This window comes from Periophthalmus magnuspinnatus, chromosome 17 (genome assembly GCF_009829125.3).
Source record: "Periophthalmus magnuspinnatus isolate fPerMag1 chromosome 17, fPerMag1.2.pri, whole genome shotgun sequence".
NCBI lineage: Eukaryota > Metazoa > Chordata > Actinopteri > Gobiiformes > Gobiidae > Periophthalmus > Periophthalmus magnuspinnatus.
This window is the reverse complement of record NC_047142.1, coordinates 23,081,313-23,108,900: the sequence shown is the minus strand read 5'-3', so window position 1 is coordinate 23,108,900 and position 27,588 is coordinate 23,081,313. Positions and strand designations below refer to the sequence as shown.

General features: G+C 39.8%; 1 protein-coding gene across 1 annotated transcript in view; it reads left to right on the top strand.

Annotated features, from left to right (window-relative positions):
• Positions 1 to 22,167, top strand: part of zswim5 (zinc finger, SWIM-type containing 5) — a 43,676-nt gene extending 21,509 nt beyond the window's left edge. Inside the window, exons 2-16 of the mRNA XM_055228311.1 lie at positions 8,832 to 9,019; positions 9,543 to 9,711; positions 11,165 to 11,313; positions 11,971 to 12,121; positions 12,660 to 12,836; positions 12,933 to 13,109; positions 13,545 to 13,691; positions 13,767 to 13,901; positions 15,777 to 15,928; positions 16,307 to 16,409; positions 16,495 to 16,630; positions 16,943 to 17,097; positions 17,389 to 17,552; positions 18,056 to 18,137; positions 18,223 to 22,167. Of these exons, the coding sequence (XP_055084286.1) occupies positions 8,832 to 9,019; positions 9,543 to 9,711; positions 11,165 to 11,313; positions 11,971 to 12,121; positions 12,660 to 12,836; positions 12,933 to 13,109; positions 13,545 to 13,691; positions 13,767 to 13,901; positions 15,777 to 15,928; positions 16,307 to 16,409; positions 16,495 to 16,630; positions 16,943 to 17,097; positions 17,389 to 17,552; positions 18,056 to 18,137; positions 18,223 to 19,085 (2,948 nt within the window). The 3' untranslated portion in view covers positions 19,086 to 22,167. The remainder of the gene's footprint in view (positions 1 to 8,831; positions 9,020 to 9,542; positions 9,712 to 11,164; positions 11,314 to 11,970; positions 12,122 to 12,659; positions 12,837 to 12,932; positions 13,110 to 13,544; positions 13,692 to 13,766; positions 13,902 to 15,776; positions 15,929 to 16,306; positions 16,410 to 16,494; positions 16,631 to 16,942; positions 17,098 to 17,388; positions 17,553 to 18,055; positions 18,138 to 18,222) is intronic.
• Positions 22,168 to 27,588: the final 5,421 nt, after the last annotated feature.

Below are 27,588 nucleotides of genomic sequence, written 5' to 3'. Positions count from 1 at the left end.
AAGGCCACGACTGGTTTAAGGAAAAGGGCAAAGTGCGAGGGACATGCAAAAGGAGGAGACAAAAGAGCAGCAGAGGGAGAGACGAGGACAGAGGGCCTGGCATACGAGAAGGCAACCAGGAAATCCATGTGTAACCCAAACATACATTCAGTACAGAGATGAATGCAGGCACTGGAGGTGGATGATATTGACAAAAATAATATTTACATTTTTTTTATTATATCGCTAACAATATTTAGATTATATTTTATCAATGCATCAGGAATGTACTCAAGTGTGCCTGTAAATGTCTTGGTTAAAGTTCAAGTCTAGCACAAAACATGAATGGACCTTAAAATTAAAACCATAAAAATGTAGAAATATCACTTTATGGCCTTGTTTGGGAGATTACATTAGATGTTTCTGTCTCATTTTGCTTATCTTCAAAACATCAATAGCAGTAATATCCATTTTTCAATATATCTCCCACTTCTAGCAGGCGTAAACTCACTTCAGAAGAAACATAGAAGTAAGAGTTTTAGGGAGACACTGTATTAATCAATAGGTACCCCAATACTGCATTCTCAAAGAACATGTATTGACTATGAAGAGGATAAAATTAAGCTTTTGTTGTGTCTTATTCTTACTGCCTGGAGCCATATCTGAACTGAGTTTGTATGAAATTTACATATTCATCTGCGATTGGTCCACGGGTGTTCACTTTCTGTGGGAACTGACACAAATGCCATTTAGGCTCTAATTAAGACTTTTGCATACAAAGTACAGGAAGCAGCTGTGCATATTTTTCCATTTTGTTTTTTGCCCTTTGAATGTGCTTTTTCTTATTAAACTAGACAATAACACCCAGGCTTTATCACCTGCCGGGGAGTGACACAAGTCTGTCTGCTCCAGAAATTGCTTTCGCTCATCTCTTTGTAAAGTACGGCACACAAGGCCAGCACCACAATAATGCCAACACACAACACCAAACAAACAACTAACCCAATACAAAAGCAACACATTTTTATCTTTAATGTAGTCTTGGGTGAATTGAGTCACACCTTACTGGCAAAGGACAACACAAGACTTTGCTAACCTCTATTGAGCTTTTAGCTCTATGTATGGGAAGCGTATGTGAAATATTTATGTTTTGCTTCCACTATGCATAACCTTCAGGCTCGTGTGGCAGAGCATCACAATGGTTTGAATCAGCCAAGTGACTCTCCATTAACAGTCCAATGTATGCCTCCACCGTTAGTGCTTCTTTGGCTTCACCGCTTTTCTTTCAGTCGGAAAAACCTTGATTGAATTTCACAAAGCGTTGGGCAAAAGGACACGGGGCCTCGTTCCATCTATCTCTCTCAGTGTTAGTCTATTATAGCTTTTATCTCTGACATACCTGTGTGGAGAAGCACGGCCCATCTTAAGTGTTCCTACTTCATTCTGATTCTATTGATCGACTACGCGGTCTTTACCTGGATTTCGCCAGTGTAATGCGGAACGTCAGCCTCCTTTTAGTGTAATCTGGTTTAAGTCCAGTCTAGTGATGTTCGGACATATCGTCTTGTTTTTCAGTCTACAGGTTGGTATTTACACTGGTCTCATTCAATTTTAATACTTTATTTTCTTATTGTTCACAATTCATGAAGCTCCAATATCGGGCTTTAGCACAGATTTTGGGAGAAAAAAAAATTGCGTTTACACCTGTGAATAGATTTGCGATATATGTTTTTAAAAGGGTTCTGTTCAGAGAGCACTTTGTAAACAACTTCAGGAGCATTAGAATTTGAGAGAAGTCATGAATGCGAATGTGAATCCCATGAATTTCAGAACTTGTTTGTAGACGTCTAAACTACAGCTGCAACATGATTTTTCATACTCATATCGACATATTTAGTTTTTGTAGACAATACATTGCATTTGTAATATTGTGACTTATTTCCTATTCTCAGCGGTAGTCCCAACTATATCTCCTGCACATTTTGATACTTAGCCGCACACATTGAAGTGCAGTTTTTGGGAGAATCTTTTCAGATCCTGTCCTTGTGTTTGTACAGCATATTATCATTTTTAATAACCTTTTTGACAGAATTCCTTGAACTCCGCAGCTGCCCTTCCCCCTTCTTCCTGTCCATCTTTTTGTGCTGCCCCCGTCGCAAGAGAATGGACCAAATCAGGGGATCAATTCAGTGTAATCTTGACAAATGAGTCCCGGCGGTTAGCAAGGACTTTTTTTGTGCACGCCTTGTTTCGTGTGTGTGTGTCTGCTTTCAATACAGAAAGAGAAAGAAAGAGGAAGAGAGAGAGAGAAGAAGAGGGGGCTGCTGGGAAATCACAAATGAATCAATCAGCTGTTATCACATCAGCAAACAGGGAAGGAGTGAAGGATGTATAGGCCGATGATGGATAGGTGGGTGTTTGGATGGACAGAGGGGTGGGGAAGTTTCAGTGTCGTTGCACAGATAGATGGGCGATTGAATACCAGAGCCATGTGGGTGCTTGTCTATGACTCGAAAAGGGGGTTGTGTTAACCTTGAAGCCATCAGGACAGATGGGACATGGGACAGGCCCAGGGACATATCGCGGGGTGTGCCGGAGATGACAGGATGCAGGGAAAGATGAATTCTTTTAGTGGAGGTTTTGGAAGGGAGAGAAAAGTAATATTCTTCCTGCTGACGACGTGCTTTTCTTGATCAAAGGTACAAATCTCATCCAGGAGAGAGGGAGGGAGAATTGGTTAAAAACCCACAATTTGTGTAGAAGTGAAGATTTGAATTTCTTTCGCCCATTTTCTCAAGTTGGTATCAAGTACGGCGAAACCTTGAGTTTTGTATGCTTTGTTGAATACTGTAGAAATATAACTAAATAGTCGTGAATGTGGAAAGTTCAGTTGAATCACCATTCTTGGTAGGACTAAGTTTTAACTCTGCTCCAAACCACATACTTTTACTGACAACAGACTTTAGACCTCTGGATTAAAAAGACTGAAGCTCATCAATGACGGTATGAAACAATTTGATCTCTAATCTATTCAAATTTGACAGTACAGGCCTACAATTGATACTGGTTGTTGGCTTTGACTGAGTGGCCACAGCTTTCCTTTGTCCATATTCACACATCCTATACCCCATTTCGTAATTGGCATTTATAGCAACAACACCATAATTGTTAACTGCTGCTCCCCCAACTTAAACTGGTTAAGTCTATTAGCAGAGTGGGGTCATCGGGTTGATACTGTGACCCCCTCCCTTTTGGGTGGCTGTGGTCGTCTAGTGCAAACAAATCACTATTCCGCTGACATATGGACGAAAAGAGTATTTAAATATTTACCTAATTTTAAACAGTGATATCTATGCATTGCAGGTCATCCAGGGGTGACTGTAGAGATTTTGGCTTACCACATCTGGAGCAATGAAGGACAAATTAACTCACAAATAGAAACGTTATTTAAGTGTTCTTGTAGGCCTGCTGTGTCATCAGAATGATTGTATATTAAAATGTGTGAATTATATACTGCAGCCCTTTCAAATCACCAAGCCAGTAATTATTGCAATACCAAATAGGTGATTCAGTGTTGCCTTATGGGTGGCAGAAGAAAGCAGGCCTCTTTTTGGCAGCTGTTGTGTGGTGTAGGCGTTGCATGTGGGCAACATAGATGAATGAAATCAAACAGACTTTATTATACCACTTGGGGAGAGCAGAGAAGCTTTGGTTTTGACTATGGTTTTGTCTGCGTGTGTGTTGGTGAATCCAAAATTTTTTTGGCTCCCAGCCCTGTCTCCGGCTCCCCAGCTAATTAGGGGTTAATGGTCTGTAAGCATGGGGAGGCTGTCTGCATTCTGATTGGCTGAGGCGGCTCTGTGTGGGCGGGGTTGTCTTCGAGTGACAGATGGCAGAGAATAAGAGAGGAGGAGTGGATGTACTACTGTGTATACATAGCAAGCGCATGGGGTTGTGTTTACAATAGAAATATGGACAATAGGTATATCGAATTTTTTTCTTTAGTTGGTGGTTGGATTTTAGCTTCTTACAATGTTTACCCCTATGTTTTGCTTATATAAATGTGTAAGCTATAATCCTTGTCACTTATTTCGTTGAACTAATCATATTTCAGATTATATTCGCAAAAATCAAACTCGTACAGGAGTGTCTGTAAAAAGAGACACCACACACACTTGCACACATTTGCAGCCAAGACTTTTTTTTTTCTTCTGTCAATGGATTAAGCCTGGATCATTGTACTTGGCATCTCTCCCAGTTTACACACTCGTCAGACCGCTAATTCACCTTTGTTATAATTCATCTCTTCTGGCTAGAGCTCTGAAGGTTTTGAGGTGCAGGGATAAAAGCTATCTTGTGTAAATATCGCAGCAGACTTTGGGGTTCTCTGCTCTCAGTGGCATTAAGAACAAAAGCACGACTGACTCCGAAAAGGTCACCCGGTTCGCTGTGTTCACGGGTGTCTTTGTAGTGTCAAGTGTCAATGCATTTCAGCTGCACACAAACAGAAGGTCGGACAAAAAATATAAAATGTTTCATCATAGCCTTATTGATTTACCAAGCAAACAAAAAGGCAACACAGTTTTCCACATAAACAAAGCAGATCAATACATGCCTTGGATTATAAAATGGAACCACATTGTGGACACGTTTAGCTATTTGTTGATCCATACAAATCAACCATATCATTAGGACCACCTGCCCGTTTCTTGTCGTCGTAATGTGTTTTGACTAAAGTTCAAATGCTCTTTTCACTTTTCTCCAACCACTCCCTCCTATTGGTCTGTATTTTGAGCAGAGCAGCCATTAAAAAGGCAGCCTAAGTGGTCTGATTGGGTCTCCCTGTGTTAATAAAGATGGTCAACCTCTGTCATGTTCTGAGTGAAGTCTAAGGTGGATTTACAATTAAAGTGAAGTGTGAACTTTCTGAAGAAGCAGACTTAACTCTTCAACGCAATATAGAAATGTACATGCATCTGAAACAAATGAAATTGTGATCTGTAGCTTATTCATTCTTTTTTTTTTTAGCCAACCCTTAGGTCAGAGGACAGGACAACACATAAAAAACGTACTTTTTAGAAAACTACAAAAAAGGCAAAATGTAATTAGTCACATTTATTAAAATTCTGATTTAATTTAGTCACAGTCTTTCCAAGATTATCGTCACATATTGTCTTGAGATTTTTTGCAATGACTTGTAATATTCAACAAGAAGCACTGAAATGGATTAATAAAATATTTAGATTGCTTAGGAGGACCATTTGAGAGACACGTTAGCTCAATCTTTTTATGACATGCAGGCCCCTAATTTTTCTTATCTTCTGGCCCACCTTTGCTTTCCACTGTGAGTATTTCTCCTGCAGAATATCAAATTTGGTGTGTCTTACGGTGAGCTGCGGTTAGTGCAAATTGGCTCTACAGGTATATCCATTATAGAGCCGTCGGAGGGGCTAGAAATCCTCTTTTGACACATTTATGATATTACATTTACTCTGAGACAGTAAATTGGTTGGACAGGCGGGACGCAGCGGGACGTTTCAACACTTTTGGAGGACTCTTTATGTCTCTCACTGGCAGATGCACTAGACTGTCTTCTCCCTTACACTCTCTGTCACTGTCAGATGCCCCGTTTGGAAGGAGTGGGCACTTTGTACTGGGCAGACATGCACTTGTAAAAGCTAGTTTTGGAAGAAAAATGTTAGAATGAACAACTTGATTTGTTAGGGAAGTAGAATTGTAAAAAAAAAGTGTTACCCAAATACTAATGATACTACAAAAATTGTCTTTTGACTAGTTATCCATGCTGAAAAATACAAAATCTGTTTTAGATTGGTCTATCGCTCCGTCTCTTTCAGAGCTGAAGTCCACATGGTAGTAATAAAGAAAGTAGCCTATTATTTTTGTGTTAAAATTGCATTCTGTTGTTTTAAAAAAGACAATGATTTATCCTTGTGTAATCAAGTTGCCTTTTCTTTAGTAGTTTGAAATTTTTGGATCATGACAACACTGCATGGAAGGACATTTTATACCTGGAAAAATATTTCATCGAAAACATTTTTTTTTACATTTTAATATTGAAAATGAATTCTCTGTAGAGAATAAAACAGATTTGAAGTAACATGTAATGTGTCGCCACTTATCAGATGATGTATTGTTGTAATTTAAAAAGACAAAGGGAGGGCATACTGCTGGGTTTGTATGTTGGTTACTAGGTCAGTAGGTCAGATGCTAGGGCAGTTTCAGCACAGTTCTCTGATTGTGATACTGACATTATTAAAAGAAAAAAAAAATATTTTGAAATCAACTTATATTCATTTTTATTATTTTGTTTCTGTCAAGAGGATGCTTTTTTATTTGCTATATTTTTTTTTTCTGTCACCTCCTAATTGCATATTGTGCCAAAGGGATAATCAATAGAGTCTGTATGATTTTCAATGATTTTTGTCTACCCTGTTTTTTTCCTGTGCAATATGAGCTTAACAAAATATTAACTACCATGGCTCCCACTCAGTGCTGACAGATGCACCAAACCATAAAAGCCTTAACGGACAATGGCGGCATGCTCCTAGGCGCTAACAAATACATTTTAGCTCAACCAACTTAATATCTGCCTATATTTCACTATGCCGTTTCAAATGTGCTCAAATGGTGGGCTGGGGACTTGTGGTCAGCGTCTATCACGTTTGGTCTCCTGTCTTTCGTTATCTTTGCTCTGTTAATTAGATCTCTGCGTGTGTGCGTTTGTGCAATGGATTTGGTGTGATCTTATTGTGAGAGGATTTTTTTTTTTTTGCCAAGGAGATGGCTTAACACATTTCTTATTAGCTTGCTCCACCATGCTGGCCCAAACCCCAGAGCCTAATTGTTCATGTCTGTCCCTATGTGTAATACAGTGTGTATTTTTAACGCTGTTGTTTGTTTGTGAGCAATTTGGAAGTTTTCTCTCTTAATAACTGGTCTGTTTTTCAGTAGAAGCAGTAGGGTTAAGTACGGTAGAGTGGGTGTTATTCATTGTAATTGTGCACACAAGAAAAAAACAAAATTCTCACAAATTTCAGTCCTGAAAGCACTTTGAAAATATAGGGCTGCACCATACATGGGAATGAACAGAATGCTACTTTTAAAACATAAATTGCAAACCATATTATCTCAAATTAGTATGGATGCATGCCGAAATTAATATTTCTGTATCATAGTATTCTGTATGCAGCTTTTAACCACGTTTTCCTACTTAAACCTTTGCATAGTACCCTATACCCGTATACCTTGTGTCATAAATAATTGACCCGTCATAGTGAGACGACAAGATAGATCTGATACTCTCCCCTCTTCCATCTTGTCCTCCTTACCCAGCTTATCCTATAGCATCTCTTACCGCAACCTACTTCTTTAACCTAATAGCACATATATAGTGTCACGCCCACGTTAGATCATGTGTAATGTTAAATAAATTACTTTTGAAGTGTGGCCAACCAGCCTTATGCTCACATGTCAGTTATGTCCCCAAAGTGTTGCGGCCTCATCACACCGGAAGTAGGAAAAAGTAGTGCCAACAAAGGCTGGTTATTCATTTACATCCCCCGCAATTAAACAGTGCTAAGACTACAGCTGTTGGATTGCTGGTGTGTATGAGAGGAGGCCATAAAGGGGTTACATTTGGAACGCGTCCAGGTAGTTTCGCAAGCTCAATTGGCCAAATGGTGGCTTGTTAAGGCCAAAAAGAGCCCTGTGTTCCCGAAATAGGCTTGTAGCGACGCCCCTAAGGTTCAAGGCACATGCCAATTAATTAGGATATTGCAGAAAAGGGAAATTATATTGGCTGTTCTGTGACATGAATACTATGCGGTGTATTTACTGTGTGTAGAAGTCAGTGTATGGAGCAACGGTACAAGCAAAACCATCATGGCAACTGTGGGACTTAACGACCAGTATGTAAGTTTTCCAGCATAGAAAACGTATTGCTTTGCCTGGAATGTTCCATAGTATGGTATTACACTTACCTAGCATGCATTTATTCAATTATAGGTGTTGCTTATTTCTAAAAATGCATTCTAAGGCTACTGTGAGTGGGGTCACTTCTCCACAGATACGACCTGTAAATTGGCCTGGTGCCATCTCCTGCTTGTATCTGTGGAGAGAGAGATGTTTAATATCGTAGTGGGGTTATTACACACAGCAAAAAATAAAAATATATGGAAACCAATATGTGGTGGGCCTTTTACCAGAAATTGTGCACATTTAAGCAGAGTATACCAGGAACAGTGGTCATTGTCATTCCCTCAGTTTACAGGTTTTAATTTGAAGTTCGCCTATGTATGATTAGATAAACAAAGAGCTGAAACATTATGAGCATCCATATATTAAATTCTTTGTAGCACAGGAAATTCAAGTCAACACTAATTATCCATCATAATATTGTCCCAAAACCACAGAGATTTGAACAGGCGTTAAACCAGGATAAATACATTTTCCACAATACGACGTGTAATTGAACCCTGGATTCTCTTTCACACACTGTTACTTAATAATGGAGCGACCGGAAATATTCCCACCCTTTCTTCAGTGAGTACATGGAGACAGCAGGCAGGGATCAGATGGCCCAGCGCCCGGTTGGAGACGTCTCATTAGGAGCGTGTTTTGTGCTGAAGGTTCACTCTGTATGTTTGCTCAGCTCACGTTACCACAGATGCCTCTTCTTTGGTGCTTCCTTTGTCCATGATCGCCCGCTAAAACAAAAGAATCATTCCTCAAATGTTGAATAATCATTAAGGAGTCAACACATCTATTTCCTTAATGATTGTTGAAAGAAGATCACCGTTTTTGACCGTTCTCTTGTTTCGCTTTTTCTATAGGGTTTCATCTGAGCGGGACAGTAACCGAACCGGCCACGTCATCGGAGCCAGAGGTCACGCACAAAGTGGCCATCAGCTTCGACAGATGCAAAATCACCTCGGTCACCTGTGGATGTGGGAACAAAGACATTTTCTACTGCGCCCATGTGGTGGCACTATCACTGTACAGGATCCGCAAGCCTGAGCAGGTAACAGCCCTATATATAATTTGGATGCATTGTATTTTCTCGTGTCCCTTGATACTGTAAAGTGAAAACACATACCACCTAAGCAGAATCCATTAGAATATTTATACCCTTTTGCCTTTTGTCAGCAGTACACAAATGCAAAGCTAAGTAGTTCTGTATGTAATGTCATGTTTTTTTTACATTGTATAAAAAGGTTGGATTAGATTTGTGGTCTGAATGTGAGCAAACGGGAGCTGTAAGAAGACATACTGATAACCTTGTGTAGAGAAAAAAAGAGAATAATGCTTTTTATTAACAAATGGTAGCCCAAAACGATATAAAAAAGCAAGCTTTTCCTCCTTCAGAATATACAGGATTTCGAAGTTTAGTCACTTGTCTCATTTTAGTCATTGTCACACTAGTCTTTTCTCTTTGTTTTCGTTGTAAATAAATCTGAAATGATACTGTGGAGGGTTAATATAAATTTGTATTAAAATGAGTTTGTATTAAGTGAAATAATATCTTATCTTCTGGTTGTGCTTAGGTAAAGCTGCGGTTACCCATCTCAGAGACATTGTTCCAGATGAACCGGGATCAGCTGCAGAAGTTGGTACAGTATTTGATAACAGCCCACCACACGGAGGTTCTGCCCACGGCACAGAAACTGGCAGATGAGATCCTCTCCTCCAACTCTGAGATCAACCAGGTCCACGGTGAGAGCTTTAGTCTAAGTGCTAAAAAAAGACCTCTTGGCATAGTCTGAAAGTTCTAGAGCTGCAGTCAAAATCCTAAAAGGTTTTCTGGTAGTTTGGTACAGTGCAGAGATATCTTCTTAGCAGCATGCCAGACTTAAAAGCTTGCACTTGCTGCAGGTTTGTTTTACGCACACAGGTTCTGATTTCCAGGACAAAGTAAAAGTAATTTCAAATGTATGTTTTGCTAGTTTCTTTCCAACATAGCTATGTCAAGAAACAAGCAAACAACAAGTCCAGTGATGAAATGGATGCCAGCGAGAAGGGACAGAGGATAAGAGGGGAGCACTAACAGTCAGGGAAATGGGGAGACACATAAAAGACTCTGAGAGAAAGCACAGAAAGCAGAGAGGCCCACTTAGAGGCAAACCGCGAGACTACAGACATGGTTTTACAAAACAAACTGCTTTGTCCTTCCCCATTCGCTAAAATGTTGACATTCTGCAGCCGGTCTGTGCAGGAAGCCGCGCACTGTGTTTCCCGTCTGTGTTTGACAAGGGGGATCATGGGGGTTGAAGTTCATTCGATCCAGGAGTGTGGCTTTGATGAAGGAATGTGTCTGTTTGCTGTTGTTGCTACTCGCGGCCAGTTGGAAACACATCTCTGGGCTTTCCTTAAACTTTCTTCCTGACAGATCAAAGCATTGCCCCCACCTCCTTCTCTCTTCTGCTCCTCTTCTCCTTCAGCGTACACACGTTTCCCTTTTGTATAACTATGCACCACAATTATTGCTGAATACAGAAGGATAACAATAGCTTCAGTTAACTATTAGGTTAAAGGTGCACCATGTAACTTTTCTTTAAAGGTTGCGGCACCTGCTTGTCTCTACGGAGATGTTATTCACCTGAATTATTCCACCACAGTATGTCATTACACTTATCTGACTTCATGGAGACAAGCAGGTAACACCACAAGACCAACTTACAGGCCAGATCTGTGCAGGGGCAAGCCCTCTAACAATAAGAACAGTCATTTTTTCAAGCTATAAAAACAGCTGTAATCAGGTAAATGCAAGACATATGTTTAATACCATACTGTGGAACATTCTTGGCAAAGTAATGAAATGTCCATGAACACAAGTAAGTAGTGATGGAACTTCCACCAGAAAAGTGACAAGTGCACCTTTAAGTCACATATATTGGGAGTCACAAAGGTGCACTTTAGACAAATAGTTGGGAGGTAAATGGGAGTAAATGCCTATCTATGTAGTATATTTTTAGTAGTGCATTAGCTTGAACTACATTTCCCATGGTCCCTTGCTGCTTTTTAAGGTGCAAAACTGAGAGCAGGAACAAATAATCAGTGGGATATAAACATACCTTACTGAGAGCAGCAAATCCAAAATGGAAGATGCTAAGAGAGATCTATTCCTTGTTGTTAAGGTGTTTTTAATGTCCCTGTGTGCTCTCTGCAGGTGCCCCAGACCCAACGGCAGGCGCCAGCATTGATGACGACAACTGCTGGCACCTGGACGAAGACCAAGTCCGAGAGCAGGTCAAGCAGTTTCTGTCGCAAGGAGGATACTATGGCTCAGGCAAACAGCTCAACTCCATGTTCGCTAAGGTATATCACATTCTGGGCTTTGTTTACTATTAAGAGTTGAGATGAACAGATTATTGTTTTGAAGATATGTGAAATTTGAATATTGGGTATAATTTTTAAAAAGAGCTTGTCAACAATGAAAATGGAAAAAGCTAATGTTGTGAAACTTCTGATAAATAATGCAAAGTGACATTTCTGCACTTTTGAGATTTTAAATTATACATTTAAAGGCATAATTTAACACATTTCTGTTGACGTGACCCCTGTTTAAGATTAGTAAATGCATAGGATTTTTTTGTTCTTTCTCAATTAGTCATGTCCTCAGCTTTGTAAATTGCAAGAAATTGAGTTCACCCTCGTAAATATTTGTTCAAATAATTGGTCTAATCGAAAATGAAATCTTAGTTTTACAAATTCTGCACAGTCTAAAGAAATAAAAGAAACTAGACCTAACATTGACCCTATGGATAACACAGTGACAGTCCACCTTTGTTATTTCAAATTAAAGTAACTTTCTCAAAAATGCATTGTATGGTCTTTTATCAGTGTTGTTTTTTTCCACAAAGCCTAAATCCACTTTTCCATGACTCCCTTCAAGGCTGTTTTACCTCAAGACGTCCTCAGTGAAGTTTAAGCATTCGTATGTTTAGTTTAACCAACTCTCTTGTGTCCTTCCAGGTGCGGGAAATGCTGCGGATGCGAGACTCAAACGGAGCTCGGATGCTCACCCTTATAACAGAGCAGTTTATGGCGGACCCACGCCTGTCACTATGGAGACAGCAGGGCACAGGGATGACAGACAAGTGCCGACAACTTTGGGACGAACTAGGTAAATAAAATCTGAGAGAGATAGGGTGAGAAAGACGCATTTATTTTCCAGATTAGGATTGAGTGGCTTGCGCTTTAGTTACTCCAAAAAATCAACAGTCAGGCACGTTGTCGGGTAAACATTCATCTAGTCAGTAAGCTATTAGGTCGCTCAGTCAAACCAGGCACAAGCGTCTCCTCTTTTTCTGCCTGGACCGCTCCTTTAGCTCCCTACTTAGAGAGAATGGTAAAGGCTGCAAATCAATAATGCTTCTCTGCTTCTGTGCAATCGATCTGGGCATTTAGGAGGTCAATAAGAACACTTCCTGGGTGAGCGAGGGAGATTATGACACAGGCCGATGGAACAGACAGCCCGTCACAGTGTGCTGCCAGACACACTGCCACATCTATCCGTGACCTCAGTCAACACTTGATAAGACTCACATATTTGACATAATCGTATTGGAGTTGTTTTATTGCTGACTTGCCACAAATGCTTACTGCGGATGAAAATAGAATAAGCGTAAGCCAATTTGTAACAATTGTATCTTGTTCCCCAGGTGCATTGTGGGTATGTGTAGTTTTAAATCCTCATTGCAAAAGTGAAGAAAAGACTGGATGGCTGAAGCAGCTCAAGAAGTGGGGAGACATGGACGTCTGCCCATTGGAGGATGGTAACTACGGCAGCGAGCTCCCGAATATCACCAACGCACTACCGCAAAGCAACCTCGCACAAGGTCAGTACACACAGGGACAGTTAAAGAGATTAGAGCATCACCATAAATACAAATAGTAAATCGAGTGTTGAAATCTAACCCCTGGTCCTGTCTCAGACTCTCTGTCCCGGCCGAGGAGGACAGTGTTCAGCCGAGCTGTGGAGGCGTGTGACCTCCACTGGCAGGACAGCCATCTGCAGAGGATCATCAGCAGTGACTTCTACATGTCGCCATCCTACCAGCGGGAGGGCGAGAGCCTGCTGTTCAGCCCCCAGGGACTGCCTCTCTGGCTAGGTAAACATGGATTTATGCTGCATTCATTTAGCCATCCAGACATGTGTTTTCTTATGCCTGCTAATCAAGACCTGTACCATTCTGAAGGAATGATTTTACTACATAGTGTTACTACTATATATGCATAGTATTAGGTTTCATAAATAAATCACAGAAAGCTTCATATATGTATGTAGTGTCTAATTCCACTGAAAACACACCAGTAATTCTGCTGATATTAGGAGCAGTATCTGCAGTGAGCAGCTTCCAGCAAAGATCTGTCAGATTGTGCAACTTAAGCCAGCTATCAGACACAGTGGCATTGTGCTGAGGCGGCAGTGCGCGCGTGCACCAGCTCTGTTTGTGTGTCTGCTGTTTGAGAGAGGGCTCATTCATTGCTGTGTGCGGAAAGTCTTTGATGTAGGTGTGACTAAACTATAACTGTTTATAAACCAGACCACGTCCCAACGGCTTGTGCCCGAGTCGACGCCCTCCGCTCCCACGGTTACTCCAGGGAAGCTCTGCGATTGGCTGTGGCCATCATCAACACCCTGCGCCTCCAGCAGATGAGGCAAATGGATATCTACAAACACCAAAAGAAAGGTAAGGAAAATGAACCTAAACTGAGGTCTACTGCCCACAAGTGTTCCAGTCACTTACATGTTTGTCCTGTTTTAGAGCTTCTACAAAGGGGTGTCACCTCCACCACAAACCTGGAAGGCTGGGTGGGCCATCCACTGGACCCCATTGGCTGTTTGTTCACCACACTCACAGAAACCTGTAGAGTAGATGACGACAACAACATGGACACTGGTGAGCAAATACAGTGTTAGTCTATTCAACTATAGAGATTTGGGTTCCTATACCATCATTATCTTTTCCTGTAAAAAGAAAGAGATATTATATAGAAACCTCCTTCATTTGCAGCAGCAGTGCACGTTTACTGCTTATTGAAATCTGACATTCATATTCAACATAACTACACAACCATGACTAATATACTCATGTAGACTATAATGAAAAATCAAAGAAATGTGACTATTTTGACAAGATGTTCATTTTGAATGTCGCATCTTTCTGCACATCATATCCTGCGTCATTACATTTGTATATTGCTTTTTGGTGAAGGCGCTTATGAGGCTTAGCTGCTGTCCGCTACACCTCAGACTTAATTATTACGCGACACATTAGCAAAGACCTTATTTACGAAACACAAGATCTAATTCCTTGCAGCCTTCTCCTGCTAATGCCATGTAATCCCGAGCAGAGGTGAACACTGGCCTAGAATGACTCACCAGACAACGGACTCTGATGGTACTCAGCCAGGGTTACTCAGAGCTATTGTGCTTAAAACGGCTATAAACTACCCTAGCTTTCTCATTCACACCACTATGCGTATGTATATATATATATATATGCTGAGTATAGAACCGCCATCGCCATTTGCATTTCTGACACTGCCCAGGGCCTTTTTTTGCGCCAGAAGCCATCACAACTGAGTAGAATAGGGGTTGGCTCTTCCTATTGTCACCAGGCTACAGGGAACTATTGTCAGTTCAAACAATGCTGACCACTGGCACACTCGTTGATGTGTGAGCGGTAGAGATGGAGTGAATTATTGTCTTGAGCTGTTTTGGGAATTTGAGAAGGCAGCCATGATTATTCGGAGTGTTTTTGTGCGAAATGGCCTGGTCTCATTGCCTTTCCCCCTCAAGAAGACAGCTGCGAACATCTGTTGACCACGTATCAACCAATAAAAATGCACACTTGTCTTTAGTAATTTTAAACCGACCAATAGGCATCACAGTTGGAGCGAGACCAGAAATTCAAGCCGGGGTTTATGTCAGAAAAAGTCAAATCTTTCACACAAATGCACACAGGATTGCAGGGATCTATTGCTCAGAGGGGATTTAAGATGATTGGTGGAGAGGAGGGGGGTGCAGCCAAGAGCAAATGGGCACCAATCAACAGCTGAGACTTCCATAGCATCTGTTGTCGGTTATAGCTTTCAAGCCCGGGTCAGCCAAGCGTCCGTCTTAGATTAGACAAGCCACATTTCTAATATATTAAATCCAGCCCTCATTTTAAAAACAGAACAGACTTTTCCCATAGATTTTCCAGTTATTGAAAACATTCTTTGTTCCTTTAAAGAGCAGTTCAAACGAGAGGCAGAGGTTAGCCGTTTGATTTCATTGTGTTGTTCTAGTTGAATTGGCCTGTTTTTAAAGAGCAACTACACCCATTGTAATTATAAAGGGTTTATAGTTTGTCAAGTGTGAGTTCCTTGGATTAGGGCTGAGCAGTTATTTATTGAATTCTATTAAAGGTTGTGTCGTTCCTAATCTAATCGAAAGGTCTACACCCAAATCCTCTGTCAGTAAAAGCATGTGGTCAGGAGTTCAGATTTTGGAGTAAGAATTTTCTTTTTTTTTCTATAAGTCTATAATTTTAAGGTTGAGTAAATTAACATTGAAAGCTAGTTTTTGTTTTTAATAAAACGGAATAAAATCAAATCAGAAATCGTGACTGATCTATATTAGGGGAAAACTAATGTGATAAAACCTACATTACAAACAAGTACTTCAGAAAGATCTTTTACATTGTTGCAACATTATTTGTGATGTGTTTTTACTCTTGAATATTGCACTATAAAATAAAAACAAATCTAATTGTTGTGTATTTCTTCAGATGGTGACCCCAAACCTCCAGTCTACAACCATGTCCCCGTTTGGGGCAGTCCTGATTCCGGGGAGTCTTATTTGACCCTTGCCTTAGAAGTGGCTCTGATGGGAATGGGCCAGCAGAGGATAATGCCAGAAGGCCTTTATGCACAGGATAAGGTACAAAAACTGTTTAAATATGAATTTCAATGTGTGATTTATCAGTTATCACTGCCATTAACTTAAGTATATAGAAGTATGTAAGTGCTGTGCAAATGGAACAGAAAATGTCATTGTAATTACACTGTCTGCTCCTTGAAAAACAATCAGAAAATCACTTATGGAAACATTTCTTTGTGTAAATGCTAATCTCCTTAAGAGTTTAACATGGCTTTTGCTTTTAATGCAAGTAGAAGGTCTGATTTAGTTTTAGTCTAATCAAGAAGAGGCCGCTTTTGAATTCCTGCATGGAAGCTTTCACTAATCTCGGATAAAAAATCCTCTTTAAAATATAGAAAGCAAAGCTAACTATACAAAGTATGAATGTTTTGTTTTCAGGTTTGTCGAAATGAGGAGCAGATCGTGGCAAAGCTTCAGGAACTGGAGCTTGATGATCTTCTAGTTCATACACTAAGGAAACAGGCTGTCCAGCTACTAGAAGGTACTAGTGTCAATATTACTCTCACAATTTACATACTTGATTCTTAAGTATGATTTTTGAATTTTTTTTTTTCCTTTTTCTGTAGCTGGTCCATTCAGTGGCCTTGGTGAAGTCATCCACAGGGAGAGTATTCCCATGCACACATTCGCAAAGTACCTCTTCTCTGCACTGCTGCCCCATGACGCAGAGCTGGCATATAAAGTGGCTCTACGCGCAATGAGGTACAAATCCCAACAGATCCTTTTTGCCATATAGTGTAAATGTGGAAAAATCTTTTAAATCTTTTTTTTTTTCGTCTATTAATTGCAACCAACATATTTGGAAACAGAATCAAATAGAATAGTTTGATTCTTAGCATGTTCCTTAAAAATGTTGGACAGCGTTGTAACTGCATAGCTTTTTATTCACACTCAAAACACTCATACATATCTACCTTGCTAAAATAGTGTCACAAATCAACATTAATTACAGAAATGCATTATATAATTGGCCAAATTTCCACATGCTTAAATGCATAAATTCTGTGTTTTTAGGCTTCCTGTACTTGAGTCATCCGCTGCCTCCGATGTTGGTCATTCCCATCATGGCATCTCCATTGTCCCGAGCAGGTATCCACGCTGGTTCACTCTGGGACACCTGGAATCACAGCAGTGCGAGCTGGCCTCCACTATGTTAACTGCAGCAAAAGGTAACTACATTAAAGCCTCCGTTTATTGATTCACAAGCTTTCCAGACAAAGAATAGAGAATATAATACTTTTAACAATAATGAAATTAGCAAATGCAAAGACTACACTAGGACTAATTCAAATTGTGCCTACACAGTGATTCATTTTAAGCCACATGTATTGTAGCATGACTAAACTAAATCTACAAACCAAGGTCTAACATTAGAACTGATCCACAGCTATTTTAGTTTAATCTTTAACCTTTGCATTTTTATGTTTTGCTGTATTTAAATCTTACACAACTGTGTCTAGGTGACATGCTGAGGTTACGGACTGTGCTTGAAGCCATTCAGAAGAACATCCACTCCTCCTCGTTAATCTTCAAACTGGCTCAGGATGCATTTAAGATCGCCACGCCAGCGGACAACCCACCCGACATCACGCTGCTGAACGTAGCTCTGGAGCTTGGACTGCAGGTACAGAGGGTGAAATGGAGCGAGGGATAAATATGCACCAGAGTCTGTAATTTTCACAAGTCATTTTACCACAAAAAACGGCAGCAGGGCATTGGTCAGCACTCAACTGTTTCCTGGAACATGTAATTTTGGCAGACCTCCGCAGCCTCGCTACAAATGAACTGTGCAAACATTGCATGGTGTTGATAAAAAAAAAAAAAAACACACACACTATATAATTAAGGCATTTTGGTTTTACAGTAAACAGCAAAAAATGCCCTCAAAAGGCTGGTTTGCTTTTTCTCACCATTTAGAATGTCTGCAAATTCCCCTGTAAAGCTGCAAATTAGGTTTTCAATATGCATGGGCAGCAATTAGTCGGCTCTAACTATAAAGGCACTAAAAGTACCTGTCACTGCGATTCATGGCAACTGCTTTTATCTTTTGTCATTTCTGGTTTCTCGAGATAACACGCTGTACATTATTGGCAGAGAGCCTTATGTAACCACTCTAATGTTATGCAGGTGATGAGGATGACTCTGTCCACTCTGAACTGGAGGAGGAGGGAGATGGTGCGTTGGCTGGTCACCTGTGCCACCGAAGTTGGTATGTGTAGGTTTTCTTTCTTCACACCTAATAGAAAAACTGTATTTTCACGACATTTAAACATTTTGCCTGTCCTGTGTCTCAGGTTTGCGGGCTTTGGTGAGCATCCTGCAGAGCTGGTACACTCTCTTCACCCCAACGGAAGCCACCAGCATTGTAGCAGCCACAGTCATGTCCCACAACACCATCCTGCGCCTGAGCCTGGACTACCCCCAGAGGGAGGAGCTGGCCAGCTGTGCACGAACCCTGGCCTTACAGTGTGCCATGAAGGACCCTCAGAACTGTGCACTGTCTGCTCTGACACTCTGTGAGAAGGACCACATCGCCTTTGAGACGGCCTACCAGATTGTGATCGACGCTGCATCGACAGGAATGACATACTCCCAGTTGTTCACTATCGCCCGCTACATGGAGCACAGAGGGTACCCCCTGAGGTCTTTTAAACTGGCCTCCCTTGCCATGACCCACCTGAACCTGGCCTACAACCAGGACACACACCCGGCTATCAATGACGTGCTGTGGGCCTGCGCTCTCAGCCACTCTCTGGGTAAGAATGAGCTAGCAGCCATTATTCCCCTGGTGGTCAAAAGTGTGCACTGCGCAACAGTGCTGTCTGACATCCTGCGAAGGTGCACTATGACTGCACCTGGACTCGCCGGCATTCCCGGGAGAAGGAACTCTGGGAAGCTGATGTCGACAGACAAGGCCCCACTGCGCCAGCTGCTGGACGCAACAATCTCGGCCTACATCAACACCACGCACTCCCGCCTCACTCACATCAGCCCGCGCCACTACGGAGAGTTCATTGAGTTTCTGAGCAAAGCACGGGAGACTTTTCTGCTGGCACAGGACGGACATATTCAGTTTGCCCAGTTCATAGATAACCTCAAACAGATCTACAAGGGCAAAAAGAAACTGATGATGCTGGTCAGAGAACGCTTTGGCTGACCCAGCCACCCTGAACAGGGACATTTGTGAGAAAGTAAAATTTATTTGTTTTGATATTTAAGGTTTTTAAATTTCTGTATTTTTGTTACTTTTCATTTTGAGCCATTGGTTGACTATGTTTTGTTATGTTTCTTGAATGTGAACCAGGATGTGTTCGCAGTATGTTGCTCTACTTCAGTGAGACTGCAAAAGGGGAAGTTGGTTAAAAAGGACACATAATTTCCCTTGAGTTTTGTCATGTTGAAATATCAGCAAAAGGCAGGAGATTGTGATGACAAATGGCACATGTTTTTTTGAAAACCAAAAGATTTTGTTGGTGGAGTAGCTTCTTTGAGCCAGAAAATGCTTTGTACTGGGTTTTAAAATGTGGCATTCCAAATACAGCCCAGTGAGGTGAACATGAGTTACTGTCATACCTCGACTGTATTATTTGTCAGCTTTAACTTCTGTCAGAAAATGGCCTCTTGTTTTCTTCAGGGCATTTCACAGTAGACCAGACAGGATACACCACTCAAAACATGCTGCTGTTGCCTATAGCTCATACCATACGTACCTGCTGGCTAGTGCTTCACCTCCAGCATCTGACAGTGAGCAGTCCCTCCTACAGGCTCCGTGTGCACATAGAAATACTCATGTACTGTGACTGGGATAGCTACATCCCACTTTAACAGACACCTTCGCACTGCTGTACTGCTGTTTGTGGCCAAATCTTTGAACACCTCCACTTCAAACACAGTATATTGTTAACCTTACCCAACTCGGTCTGTTTCATGCAACCACTTATCCAAACTTTTTGTGCTTATTTTGTTGACGCTTTTCCATTACCAGAATCTTTTAGTAGTTATGGAGCTACTGGTCCTGTCCTCTTACATTCTAGAGGTAAAATTCCCATAAATTTCAATAAAATGGAAGTAATATTAGCTGTTTAAAAACTTGCTGGGGGCAAATCAGCTCTGTGGTAACTACTGATAACAAGACACCTTCTTTTCATGTTTTTGATTTATATGATACTTCTGAAACTTTTTTTTAGATTGATTTGAGTTTTACTGAATTTTTTTGGACTAAAGATGATTGTCTTGAATATTAGTTACCACACAGCTGGTTAGCCTCTGTTATGCTTTTAAACCCTTAATATTAAACATTTTCCAAATGTCTATGGGGGAAATGAATGGGAAATTTACTTAGGCTGTACTGTTGAGCTCCATTCAGTTGTGACTTGTAATGCTAAGATCTGATATAGAATAGTTACCACCAATACAACCACCACTGTCTGCTTATACTTATACAAATAATCAAAAACTAAAAGCCATAAAATGTATGTAAATAGGCAGACAGTAACAGCATACTTTACTATTTGCTGGTAATTTAAAATGGAAATGTCCTTTTGCCACTTAACCTGGGAATGCTTGTGAATCTAGTTACGCCTCCGCACATAAAAGTTGCTGATTCTTGCCACAAAGCAGTTGAAATCTGTCGGACTAAACATTGTATAAGCACTTCACACAATTACCTCTTCAGTATGCTCCGGCCCGCTTACCGTTTATTTATTGATTGCTTGGTGACTTTGTATGACTGATTCGGTGGCTAAAGAAACAACATATTCTCACATGGGAAAAGCAAAAGGCTGAGATTTTGAATAGAGATGAATCATGTGCATTTTACATTCCCAAATGTTATCTTAAAACCTGGGTATATAGTCAGTCACAACTCCAGGCCTTTTTTGAATTGAAAGTAACTGAGCAAAAGAAAGGAACAAGAGGCTACAAACTCAGTTCTCAGGGACATCACTTAAAGAAACGAAACAAAAAGTAGTAGCATTTAAGATATTGTAAATATGAAAGTGTCAATTCAGAAAATTGTAAAGTTATAATTATTTATGATAAGTATGTTATGTGTTTTTCTTAATTTTAATGTTTTGTTGTTTTTGAGTGGGGATGTTTCGAATGGGGGGAGTTTGACAGCATTTTTTTTAAATAGCAAAGACTTCAAGGCATTACTCAGGTGCTCCAGTGTACATTTCTTTGGCTAAGGTAATTTCTGTTTTGTAGTTAAACAAAGAAAAAAAGTGAAGCATGGAAATTGAAGAAGGCATTCAATGTAAAAATTAAACGACTATGCAGAAACCACTCGAACGGTATTGCCACCTCTTCAAAATGGCTGCCTGCAAAACTGTGCAGTATGGCAAATAGAGTGGACCACACCACTACTAAATAATGAATAAAGAATGACGTTGGGTGGTCAAAGGCAAGAACCAGCATGCTAGCATCGAGGCTCAAAATGGTGGAAAATGCCTTTCTGACAGATCAATGTACAAAGTTTATATTTGCTCATTTTATTTATCAAAAAGCCTTTAGTGTCTTCTTACATTGGGACAGAACAATAAAAGGAAATTCCAGTTGTTATGGAAACGTGGAACGGCCCATATTTTAGTTCAATTTTATTATTAATACATTTGTGTTAGTCAGGAACAGTCTGGCTTTTAATATCTCCTCTATTATATGTTCTTCACGTCCTTACAAGTCTACAGTCTGTTTTGCTTTGTAGCTTAGTTTACCAGTCTAAAACTTGGGCCTGGTGATGGTTTACTTAGAGAAATAGTTTTATATAAAAAGGGGAACATACTTGCTGCCTTTCTGTGATGCTTCTTCTTAGACTGACGGCATTGCAACAAAAAAGCTCCCCTCTCCTCTTCACCTTTCTTCTATTTGATTTCTCTGGACATGTGTAGGATATATTTCCTGGTAGAAATTGTTCACTAGTTCACCCGCTGTTTTCCCTGTTTTGTTTTGTTGTTTTGCTTCTTTCTGACTTAAGGGAAAAATGAAAAGTGTTTGTTGCCTCTTTGTGCTACTGATTATGAAAAAAGGTATTTCCAGTATTTGTTGCCACAGAAGTATGATAGCGTATCATCAACACTTGTTCTGTTTTTTTTTTTTTTTTTTTTGTTATTTTTTGTGCAACTTCTTGAGCTACTGTCTATAAAGCAAGAATTTATTACTATTTATGTAACGCTACTACCATTTTATATTGATTTGTGTTGGAATCTCAGTGCTTTTCTATGAATAAAGTGTGAAACACGTTACATTGACCATTTTATTCTGTGACAAAATATTTATCATTACACAATAAGTCAGGTTGCAGCCACTTTAATAACAGCACAGGGAGTGTACATACTTCATAAGATAAGATTGTAGTTGGCCTGCCTAGAATTAAAGTCACTCGGTCTTTATTTAAAAGCATGTGAATGTTCTCCAATTAACTATGGTATGTTGTTTGTTATTGTATTGGCTCTACTGCACTGTGCAGGCTGCCTTATCTTTATATATGTACAGAGGTGGAAGATGTATGAAAATATATGGACAACTATAGGCTCTAGCAAACATTTTATAATATGCATATCTAATATTTTATTAATACTAAAATAAAATTATAAGTAAGGCTTGATACTCAATACCAATCATATAGAGTAGGAAATTATAAATATTCTCTACTTTGCCTAGGCATTGTATAGAAGACCTGAAAGCGTTTAGGCAAATTAGAGAAACTCTAAAATCCTACTAAACCGTTTATTACTGGATAAATCAGCCTTTCTTTTATTCTCTATTACCTACGTGTCTTAACAGTTAGCTTTTTTTCTGGCAGATTTAAGCTACTTCACATCACTCACTGCCATTCTTCAGTTTTTAGCAGCATTTCAAGCATTATTCATGGGATAACTAAAGACAAGGTACAATATAAAAGTAATATAACAATAAAAATAGCACTTAATGGGGCCTACAAAGAAGGTTTGTTAGAATAGTTTACATTTAGGCTTGATGAAAGGGGCTTGTCAAATATGCATAGACAATATACATCCAAGGCATTCTATTCAATGCCTAGGCAAAGTAGATAATAAAACATTTATTTCCTACTTTGTCTAAAACACCAGATATTCTATAGAATGTCTGGATTATCAACTTTGCCTGTAACATGTAAAATTTACAGAATACAGAATGTTATTTTCAACACAAAATAACAGCTCCTTTAATTGTACCGTGTGGTCTTGTTCTGACATCAAGACCCTTCTAAAATTTTTCAGCAAATGTGATTTTTGTTCAATATCAATACTTCAGGACAGGTCAGCTTTAAAAGGTTGTCGCTTTATTGTTGAAACAAAAACATTTATTTAGGGCACCTCCATTTCCTCCTCGTTCTAGCCGCTCCATACTCCTCACTTTGAAATCCACTGAAATATTAAACCACCATTTTGTTCTCACTGGTTCAAACTCTCCATCTCAATCCTCTCCATCTCTTTTCTACCCCCACCAGCTCTCATTGCATTAGTGATAAATCAACCATAAGGAGGCTCATATAGTTTCATCAATCTTTTACTCATTTATCTCCAATCAGAATTATTTCTCCCTATCCCTCCTTCACCAATTCATTCTTATTCATTAGAGATTCCTGCGGCGCCTATACGAGCAGACAATCAGGCCACCAGGAGTAACTGTGTGTGTGAGCGCGTGCATGCACCACTGTATCCTGATTGATTGGCTGGTGATAAATGAGCAGATTTATATTAATTATCCAGATAGATAGCCAGAGAAGTGATTGCTGAAGGCCCAATTTCTTTCTAAACTCTCAAACTCAAAGTAGTGTTTCTAATGTAGACTAGAAAAAGAGAAATTTAAGCTAACTTTATCATTTTGTAGAAGGAAAAGAGAAGTATTTTGGAGAAGGGTGAATTCCTCTAAACAATATTTGTATTATTTTATAATCCAAGTACAAGTAGTGCAGTACAGTTGTCCAATTCTGCTACCACCACTACTACTACTACTACTACTAGAGTACTACTAGAGTACTTGAGTAAAAGAATCTTATTTCACTTCTCCCCGTCTTGTCTTGAGGCCAACCATTTCCCCCCTCTTCTTATCTTATCCATGAGACCAGCAGGCAGAGGTGGCCACACTTCCCCAAAGAATAACAAGGTAATAATAATAACCAAGTTAGGCCTCCCTGCCTGGGTCTGCCCTGGGACAGCTCCCAGTGAGACATGTCCTGGGCCTCTCTCCAGGGGGGCTGTCACAGGACACCCATGAACAACAGCACAACGATAGCTCTGTATAATGCTCTATGAATACTGAACAGAATGATTAAACATGAGAAAATGCACAGCTTCTGTAAAACTGGCTTAAATAATGAAGTACATGGAGGGCGTACTATTTCCATACAGTAACATACTTCAGGGTTAAAAAGTGAACTCTAGTTTCTAGGCTTTCATGTTCTGTCCTCTGCAAAGGTCAAAACACAGTGTCGTTATTTATGGATTTATGCGACCTCCCCTCAGCAAACAGGAAATAGACCGTATTTTTGTTCTTTTTATCATATACACAATATATTTGAACCACTAGGGTTTTCTATAGTTCCATGAGGAAGCATGTGAGCGCTAGAAGATGTACACTGGATTTGCACATTATGTCCCAGCTTTTATTAAATTATAGGAAGTCCACGTTGTTGTTTCCAGATGTATATTAACTACAGCAGAGAAACTATTTCAGTAGAATTCTATTAAGACACATTTGGATGGTCTATTGAAAAATGTGAGGTTTTGATAAAGGTATAAAAACTCACAACTATTAAGCAGAAATATTAGATAAAATATTTGAATATACAGTACTACAAATATATAAACTGAATTGTGTCTTGAAAAAAAAAAAAGCTATTACGTATTGGTATTTACATATACATTTGTTGAGTATTTTAGCAGTAGTTTAAAAATGTGGCATAAATATTGAGCCATATTATTTCCATATCAACCCTGAAACAGTGACAGGACGCCAGCAAAGATGGACAGTGGCGGCTGCATTAGTGTTGAAGTCGTCTCTAAACCCAGGGCTTGTGTCTTTCCCTGTCTCCCTCTATAAGCACTATGGTAATAACGCCTATCAGTCTCTGTCATGGTGCGGAGGTGTGTGTCCATTCATGCATGTGGTCAGAGATACTGCGCCTGTGTGTCAACGGATATTTATCACATTGTGGGAACTAAAATCTATATTCATGAGGTTCAGAATGATGAGAAATTAGGACCATTGCCGTAGTAATTAACAATTTGGGGGAAAAGTCCTCAAAATTTTGCCTATGACACTCATATTATGGGGACAAATGATGTAAATCCTTAATTGTTAGATCAAGAACATGGTTTAAAGTTCATAGATGGGTTACAATAGGTTAAGATTAGGGTTTAGGTTAAAGGTGCACTATGTAACTTTTCTGGCGGAGGATTCACAGTCATAGTGGATAATATTGCTTTGCCTAGAATGATCCACATGGCATTAGCTAATTCATACCCATGAGACACGCAGTTATAGGTCAGATCTGTGGAGAGGTGAGCCCCCGTTGTATTTTTTATCATCAAAAACATCTGTAATTGAATAAATGCTTGATAGATTTACTGTGGAACATTCCAGGCAAAGCAATAACATCTATCTGGAAACAAGCAGGTGAACAACTTACATAGTGCACCTTCAATTTTAGTCAAGTAATAACTATGGTTAAGGTGATTGGTCTTTATGAAATGAATGTAAGTCAATGTAATGTCCCCAAGACGCATGGAAATCCAACTGTGTGTGTGCTTGTAGGCGGGCACTGATGAAGCGCTGATAGTGTCCGTCTATGGCAGATGATGTACAGCCTGCTGTCTCTGCGGGCAGATTGGATTTTCAGGCCTGCTGATTCGCTGAGAGATTGAGCCCGGACCTCCTTCAAGCACACACACACACACAAAACAATAGCATAAAAACGCATCCACCTGCTGTGTCCTTGTGCATGGAAATAGGAAGTGAAAGTCGCACACGTTGTCAAAATATGGGCGATCTGATGGGCTAACCAACTGACCTTCTGTGATGAAATACTTAACTTTATTAAGATGTCACCCTTTTGTGCTTTGGGTTAAATACATATACATGCTGTAGGAACAATAAAAACATAGTAATTAGATGGGTCGGATTGAAAAATAAAAACTCCACAGGCAAACTTTATCATTAGAATTTCTGTTATAGCTCAAAATTTTACACTAACAAGCCCTTACACTCTAAACGCAGTATCTCAATTAACCAGTTAGATAGAATTTTAGTGCTAAAAAGTCTTCACAATGTTGCCAAAGCCATATGAAGATGAAACTCAATATATGGTGCATATTTGTGACATCACATTAAGGTGACGAGCTCTGGATTGTGTATTCACCAAACACCTACACACACACACACTTCTGCTCCTGCCAGTGCCTCTTGAGCAGCTCATGTGAAATTGATCTCCATTTGTAAAGAGCACAGATTCATTGTTGTGGGCTCGCTGCTGTCACTTTGGCCACAGCTGGTCCTCAGGGGCAGTACTGCAGCCTCTTCAGTCTTATACCTGTTGACAATCACTGCTGTTTACCCAATGGGCCACAACAAAGGCCTTTGTGTGCCTCTGTGTGTGCGTATGTGTGTATGTGTGTGTGTATGTATGCTTATGGTACTTTGCTCAGAGCACAACGGACGCACGTGAATGGACTGATTTCTCCACTTACCATCAACATAACTTTCGTCTAGCTTGTTGTAACGCACAGTGCAGTTAGTCATGGGATCATTTATTTTAAAATATCTGTATGGTACTTTCTATGGAGTAATAATCAGAACGCCTTGGATTTATATAGTAACTCTCAAGCTTGATTTGTATTGCATTATTCATTCACACAACACTTGATTTTGGCCTACATCTTCTGACCACCACCAATCACTCCCAAACCACATACTATATAGAAAAGGTGTGTCTTGCCTAAGGATACAACAGTAGTATACACTGGTCTGAGCTGATAGAACCGTGAACCACCACTGGCTAAGCACTTAACTACTCATATCTAATCTATTAATACATGAAACTATTAATCTTTGTCATGAACTGGATGCCTTCCTGATGCATTTCTGATCCTCTCGCTTGAAGACACACTGCACCCTGCTTATGATGTATTTTAAACACATTATTTATGTATTAGACAGAAAATATTTATACATGTAAATGTAGCTAAAATATGTATATTAGTTTTACTCACGCAGTACTTTGCATTTCACGGTTAGCTGAGTGCAACGCATTTGAGGAATTTCATACAAACAAAATTTACTGTAGGCCTAGCTTGATGAAAAATACATTCTGCCAGTAATGTTGTTCTGTCAGACTTAAAAGTGTTTACATCAGGTAGGGCATCAGGCATAAAAGTTCTTACAGGATAATACACTGCCACAAGCAAGAATTTGAAGAGATATAATATAAATGTATGGTTTTATTACAATTTTACAAGCAAATAGCTGCCATGTAGGGATATGATGAAAAATAATCCATACATGCATATAGCTTTCCCTCTTCTCTAATTGAAAAATATTGTAGTTTATATTATGGTGACCAGTGACTGAGTGAACCCCATAGACCCCTGCGTATCAATCTGGTCATGTGATGTTATGAATTTTGCCTGAATCTTTGACAACAA